Genomic DNA, 7,488 nt, shown 5'->3' with positions numbered 1-7,488 from the left:
CCCAATGAGACCATCTGAGTCTGGAGTATTTTAGGGAAAGTGGCTTGATTAAAAAGAGTGCACAGGGTGAATGAGGCAGGCAAGCAGACCTCCATGCCCACCATGAGGTATAGTTGAGGCAGAACACATACTTCCACATATAACTTTATCAAGTCCCCCAAATCTACTGAAATTACAAGAAAATTATATTTGACAAGACTGAAAAAGCAGGAAAGGAGATAGATGAGGAGTAATAAACTGAGCAGACCCCAGAAGGCCACAAACTGGGGATCCTAAGCCCTAAGTAGGAAAAGCCCCAAACCAGCCTCATTTACTACTGCTCTTCTGCCCCCTCCCCAGAAGAATCTTCAAAGGCTGCAAAGGGTAACTCTGAAAGTGGAGGTGAAGGGGGTGGGCACCAAAACAATGAGGGTGAAAACGGTTTAAGAACTGGAAGCATTTCCAACCCCTTTCCAGCACTATAAAACAAATACATTGTTTGGCATCCAAATGGAAAGTGTTTGTGAATTAAAGGACTCTACCTAGAAAGGGAAAGGACATCCTCCAGAATGGGAGAGACACTTTTGCAAATCATATGTCTGATAAGGGCCTACTTTCCCAAAGGCATCAAGAATCTTAAGACTCAGCACCAGAAAGACAAGCAGCCCAGTTGTGGGAAATGGGCAGAGGAGTTGAAAGCACACCTGCTGTGCAGGAAGCAGATGTAGGAATGGCCAAGAGGCACAAGATAGAGTGATCAACATCACTCCCCATCAGGGAAATGCAAATCAACACCATGAGATACCACTTCACACCCACTGGGGTGGCCATCAGAAGCAAAACAAGAGGAGAATAAGTTTTGAGGAGGATGTGGAGAAATTGGCCCTCAGACACTGCTGTGGGGAGTGCACAATGGAGCAGTCACTATGGAAATCAGTGGGGCGGTTCCTCAGTACATGAACATGGAATTGCCATATGGCCTGGCAACTCCACTCCCAGATGTACACCCAGAAGAGCCGAAGACAGGTGTTCAAACAGAACCGTGTGCAGGAATGTTCACCGCCGCGCTAGTCACAACTGCCAGGAGGTGGAAATTCCCCAAACACCCATCCACCGCGGAGCCGATGCACAGCATGCAGTCCACCCACACGATGGAATACTATTCAGCCACGAAAAGGGAATGGAGGGCTGATCCAGGCCACCACCTGGGTGAACCATAATGAGACCGTTATGTTAAGTGAAAGTAGGCAGACACAAAAGCCACCTATTATCTAAGATTACATCTCTAGAAATTTCCAGAATAGACAAGCCTCAATGGACAGGAAGCAGATTCATGGTTGCCCAGGGTCTAGGGGAGGAGTAGAAGGGGTATTGGGCTGGATAGAGGAGGAGGGCAGTGGGAAGTGACTGCCTGATTGGGTAGAGAGTTTCTTTTGGGGGCAGTTCCAACGTTTTGGAAGTAGATAGTTGTGTTGGCTATTCAACATCACTAGTTATGCCTGGTGCCACTGCAGTGTTTTTTCTGTACAACATTCCTGTCCAGTAGACAGTGGACCTCGTAGAGAAGGTCCCATGGGCAAGGGTGCATAGGGAGCTGCCAGCATCCCTTCTCTGCAGGCTCAGGCCGAGGCCCAGGCTCGGGCCCAGGCTCGGGCCCACCAGGGCCAATGGGAAGGCAGTGACCTCACAGAACTTATGTATCACACAGCCTGTCCCTGGACCAATGGGGGGCCGGCCCGTGGTCGCTAGGAGACAGAGCAGGAGCCGCTGTACCCGCCATTTTGAGCGGTTGAGACCAACTGGTACCTTCTTGACCGCCCTGAGCCGCTCCTTACCACGCCACAGCCCAGCGCAGCGCTAGACGGGTCGGAGACAGCGCACCCCAGCGATACCATGTCCGGGCAGAGGAGCCGGGAAGGGCCCCCTGACCACCAGAGGCGCAGGCGCACCCGCAGCCGCACCGCCAGAGCGGACCTGACCTTCTCGGTGAGCCAGCTGGAGCGCCGCCTGCTGGACGGCCACTACTCGCAGCGCCTCAGCGCCAACGCGCCCGTGTTCCTGGCGGCCATCATCCAGGACCTGACGGCCACCGTCCTGGAGCTGGCGGGCAACGAGGCCCAGAAGATGGGCTGCCGACGCATCACCCCGCAGCTGCTGGACATGGCGATCCACAACAACGCGCTGCTCAGCGGCTTCTTCGACAACATCACCATCTCCGTCATGAGCCCCGGAATGCAGTAGCTTCCCAACATGACCCGGGGGCCCAGGCCTCCACCCCTCACAGCCCAGGCGGCCCGGGCCTGCTGGCGCCTTGGGCACAGTTATTGAAAGTTATTTTAAATAAATAAAGCATTGAAGGAAACCCATGTGCCTGCTTCAGTCACTGAGTGGGGGGGTTGGAGGGATGGGGCTTGGTGGTGTGGCCCTGGGAGCGGGGGCAGAGTTGGGATGACAAGGGAGGAGCAGCCCCTCATGGTGACAGTGCAGGGTGGTCCAGGGCCCGAGAGGCCGGCTGGGGTGGGGTGGGCTGGGGTATGGAAACCTCCCCATCCCCTCTGAGCAAGTCAGAGCCTGGGAGCGCCCCCAGGAGGCTGGTGTTCACTGGGGTGGAGCCCAAGACCATGACTCAGGCCTCGTGATGGGGTGAGGGGGCCATGCCAACCCGCATGTAGAAAGGAGGGGTGGGCGGAGTGGTTGGCATGGACTCCACAAGGCCTTTGACGGGAAGATTGAGGAGTGATGGCGGTGGGGGTATTGGACAAGCAATCAAAATGCAAAATGGGAATGAAGGTCATGAAGGGTCGGGAGTTTTTTTGGTCCTGTTTCCTTAGAGATTCTAGGAGACTCACTGAGGAACCTGGGTAAACAAACGGTCACCTAGCAACAGTGGGTGCCTGGCCAGGGCTGACCCTGGATTCTCTATTTGCATATGCTGCTTGCTCCAGGCAAGGTCTGGCCCCTCAACAGTTTTGCATGGGAACTGTGCCCCTGAAAGGCTTTCCTCCAAGCCCCTCATGGGTGTGTGTAACCTGTTTTCAACCAGGTTTTTCATCAAATCACTTCGGAAGGGGGTCTTTGTTTCTGAAAGCTAGATTCATAACTTACTCTGAATACAATAATACTTCCTTTTGCCCTATGTAGTTTGATGTTGATTATGCCTACTGCTTCTCTGCCAGCGTACTAGTCTTTCACTGAACTGAACTGCAAGATATACTCATTGCCACCAATGAGAGACTGTCGCAGCCCATCCAATGAAAACCCACTACACTTCCAACTCCCAAATTCCTCCAATGGACCCTATTTATTTATTTATTTTTTAAATAAATTTTTATTGTTAATATTATTACAAATGTTCCTTCCCCCCCCCCCCAACCATTGCTCTCCTCCACCAGGTTCCCACCCCACCCTCTGCCCTTTCCCCACTCCCCATTGTCTTCATCCATAGGTGCACAGTTTATGTTCAGTCTCTTCCCACATCCCCCTCTCCCCTTTCCCCCAAGAATCGTCAGTTCACTCCCCTTTCATACCTCTGATTCTATTATATTCAACAGTTAATATTGTTCATCAGATTTTTTTTAATTTCCTTGGTTTTTAGATTCACTTGTTGATAGTTACGTATTTGTTGTTCATAATTTTTATCTTTATTTACTTTCTCTTCTGAAAGAACCCCCTTCAGCAATTCATATAATTCTGGTTTGGTGGTGATGAACTCCTTTAGCTTTTTTTTATTTTTATTTTTTATTGGTGAAGCTCTTTATCTGACCTTCGATTCTGAGTGATGGCTTTGCTGGATAGATTATCTTTGGCTGTAGGTTCTTACTATTCATCACCTTGAATATTTCTTGCCATTCCCGTCTGGCCTGCATGGTTTCTGTTGAGAAGTCAGCTGACAATCGTATAGGTGCTCCTTTATAGGTAACTACCTGCTTTGCTCTTGCTGCTTTTAATATTCTCTCTTTGTCTTTTGCTCTTGGAATTTTAATTATGATTTGTCTTGGTGTGGTCTTCTTTGGATTCCTTTTGTTTGGAGTTCTGTGTGCTTCCTGGACTTGTAAATCTAATTCTTTCACCAGGTGGGGGAAGTTTTCTGTCACTATTTCTTTCAGTATGTTTTCAATATCTTGCTCTCTCTTATCTTCTGGGACCCCCATAATTCTGATGTTGGTTCACTTGAAGTTGTCCCAGAGGTTTCTTACATTATCTTCAATTTTCTGGATTCTCTTGCCTTTTAGCTTCTGTGGAGGAGTGTCTTCTGGCTCTTTATGTTCCAAATCTTTGACTTGATTCTTGCGATCTTCCATTCTGTTTTTAGGACTCTGTATAATATTTTTTATTTCAGACAATGTATTCTTTATTTCTTGTTGATCCCTTAACATTTCTTGTTGATTCCTTATTAATTCTAGTTGATTTCTTTTCATATCCTCATAGGTCTTATTGGTCTTTTCTAGGAAATTCTTGAAAAACCTTATAAGCGTAGATTTGAACTCTATATCCAGTCGCTTCTTGTCCTTCATTTCTTTCATTTGTGATCTATTTCATTGTCTCGGCATTTTCGTAGCTTCCCTGATGGGGCGGAGATTCAGGATGGAGCCTACAGGCTTGGCTTCCATCAGCCCCGCCCTATGCGGCTCCTGAGTTTCAGGGTCCTTCAGTACTGGCTGCAAGCGCCTCTGAGAGAAAGGTGCCCTCGATTTTCGCCTGCTACCAAACAGTCTAGGCTCTCCCCCAATGAGCCCGGTATTGGGGTTCAGTTCAGTTGGAAGTAGAGTTGGAGATGGAGTTCAGAGCAGTCTGGAGCCCCTGTCTCCTTCCCGCCAGGGCAATCCTGCAGCACAGCCAACTGTCCCTTCTCTGCGCGCAATGTGCGAGCCTCTGGGACCTCCTTTCGCCGCTTCCCCGGGGTTCCGCCTTACAGCCCAGCTCCCTCTGTTTGAGCCTGGGTCCCCGGGGTCTGGCCTAGAACTGGGGTTCAGAGCAGTCGGAACTGGGGCCCAGCACAGTCGGAGCTTTTATCTCCTTCCCACTAGGGAACGCCAGCCAGGCACTCAGCCTCCCTCCTCTTTGGCTCCTCACGTCCTCTCGGCGTGTGCCGCGTGTCTCAGTACCTCAGGCTTTTACAGCTCCTCTGTGCTTCCTTCTGGTTTTCTCCTTGCTTCTCGTTGTAGAATTTCCAGTCAGTCAACTTTCCTGTAGTTCTGGGTAATGTCCATTTTATATTTTAGTTGTATTTTATTGAAATTGTTGTGTGCGGCTGCGGCTAGGTGTTTACCTGGGCAGCCATCTTGGATTCTCCCAATGGACCCTATTTATAACAGCCTCTCCCAGCTACCCCCATTCCTCTATAAAGAGACAGTTCCTGCCGAAACCAGTTTGGCTCAGTGGATAGAGCGTGGGTCTGTGGACTGAAGGGTCCCAGGTTCGATTCCGGTCAAGGGCATGTACATTGGTTGCGGGCAAATCCCCGGTGGGGTGTGTGCAGGAGGCAGCCGGTTGATGTTTCTCATCGATGTTTCTAGCTCTCTAGCCCTCTCCCTTCCTCTCTGTAAAAAATTAATAAAATTTATTTTAAAAAAAGGAAAAGAAAAAGAAACAGTTCCTCTCCTTTGTTCTCTGCACTTGCCTAATGTTTTGCCATAGTTTGGCTCAGTGGATAGAGCGTCGGTCTGCGGACCGAAAGGTCCCGGGTTTGATTCCGGTCAAGAGCATGTACCTTGGTTGCGGGCACATCCCCAGTAGGGGGTGTGCAAGAGGCAGCTGATTGATGACTCTCTCTCATCGATGTTTCTGACTCTCTATCTCTCTCCCTTCCTCTCTGTACAAAATCAATAAAATATATATTTTTAAAAATAACTAACTTAACTGACTGTTGTGTTTTTGTTCAATAGAGTCATGGATACATTTCTGCACGAACATAAATTTTCATTTCTCTAGAGTAAATACCCAAGAGTTGGACTACTGGATCATATGAAAAGATTTCTCAAGCCCCTGCCCAATTATCCTCATTCTCATACCCTAGAGGCAACCAATGTTCCTATTTTTAAGACCACATCATAATTTGACCTGTTGTAGAACTTCAGATTCATGGATTCATACATAAATATATTTTATTGATTTTTCACAGAGAGGTATAGAGAGGGATAGAGAGTCAGAAACATCAATGAGAGAGAATCATCGATCAGCTGCCTCTTGCACACCCCCTCCTGGGGATGTGCTCGCAACCAAGGTACATGCCCTTGCCCGGAATTGAACCCAGGACCCTTCCATCCGCAGGCCGACGCTCTATCCACTGAGCCAAACCGGTCCCAGCAAGTGAAGCCTCTTTTGAGATCCACCCATGTTGTTGTGTGTATCAAGGATTCATTCCTTTTTCTCACTTGGTGTTATTTCGCTATATTGATAAATCACGCTTTATTTATGCATTCAAGTGATGATGGACATCTGGCCTGTTTTCAGTTTTGATTATGAAAAAAGCTGCCGCGAACATTTGTGTTCAAGTTTTTGTGTACATGTATGTTTTCATTTCCCTTTGGGTAATTCCCCAAAGCGGAAGGAAGTGTTGGTGTTAGGTGTATATTGATAAACTGGTTTCAAAAGTGTACCTATAAGGTAGGGGTGTCGAACTCAATCAGAGAAGGGGCCAAAATCTAAAATCCAGCCTAAATCGCGGGCCGAATGGTTTACTGAACAGTCATAAACTGACAATGTCATAAACTGACAGCGGAGTGCAGTGATGACAGCGCGGTGCGGGCCACATTGCAAGGCCTGGCGGGCTGGATTTGGCCCGCGGGCCTTGTGTTTGACACATGTGCTATAAGGGGTCAATGGGGGCGGGGGTAGGGGACATATGTAATACTTTCAACAATAAATATTTTTTAAAAAAGTGTATCATTTTGCATTCCCACTATGTTTGAGGGTCCTAGTTCTTCCATACCTTGCCAACATTTGATCTTGTCAGCAAGTTAGTTTTAGCAATTCTAATAAATGTATAGTGATATCCTATTGTGGTTTTAATTTGCATTTACCTAATGACTTAAGATGTTGAGCAGGCTCCATCCCCAGTAGGGGCGTGCAGGAGGCAGCCGATCTATGATTCTCTCTCATCATGGATGTTTCTATCTCTCTCTCCCTCTTCCTTCTTCTCTGAAATCAATAAAAATACATTTTAAAAAAGAATAAACTCAAGCAGAAACCGGTTTGGCTCAGTGGATAGAGCGTCGGCCTGCAGACTGAAAGGTCCCATGGTTTGATTCCGGTCAAGGGCATGTACCTTGGTTGTGGGCACATCCCTGGTAGGGGGTGTGCAAGAGGCAGCTGGTCGATGTTTCTCTCTCATCGACATTTCTAGCTCTCTATCTCTCTCCTTTCCTCCTCTCTGTAAAATATCAATAAAATATATTAAAAAAAGAAAAAAAAAGAAAAAAAGGAACTACCTTATGACCCAGTGATTCCACTTCTAGGGATATATCCTAAGAAACCCAAAGCACCAATCAGAAAGGATATATGCACCCC

General features: G+C 47.9%; 1 protein-coding gene across 1 annotated transcript; it reads left to right on the top strand.

Annotated features, from left to right (window-relative positions):
• Positions 1-1,108: 1,108 nt before the first annotated feature.
• On the top strand, positions 1,109-2,220 carry LOC311615378 (histone H2A-Bbd type 2/3-like; the record flags this gene model as incomplete). The annotated part of the gene is made up of 1 exon (XM_084870820.1): positions 1,109-2,220. The coding sequence occupies exon 1, from the start codon at positions 1,873-1,875 to the stop codon at positions 2,218-2,220; it is 348 nt and encodes a 115-aa protein (XP_084726946.1). The 5' UTR covers positions 1,109-1,872.
• Positions 2,221-7,488: the final 5,268 nt, after the last annotated feature.

This window comes from Pipistrellus hanaki, assembly GCF_964339955.1.
Source record: "Pipistrellus hanaki genome assembly, chromosome: X".
NCBI classification, from domain to species: Eukaryota; Metazoa; Chordata; class Mammalia; order Chiroptera; family Vespertilionidae; genus Pipistrellus; species Pipistrellus hanaki.
The sequence above is the reverse complement of the archived record's forward strand: the minus strand, read 5'-3'. Positions and strand labels throughout refer to the sequence as shown.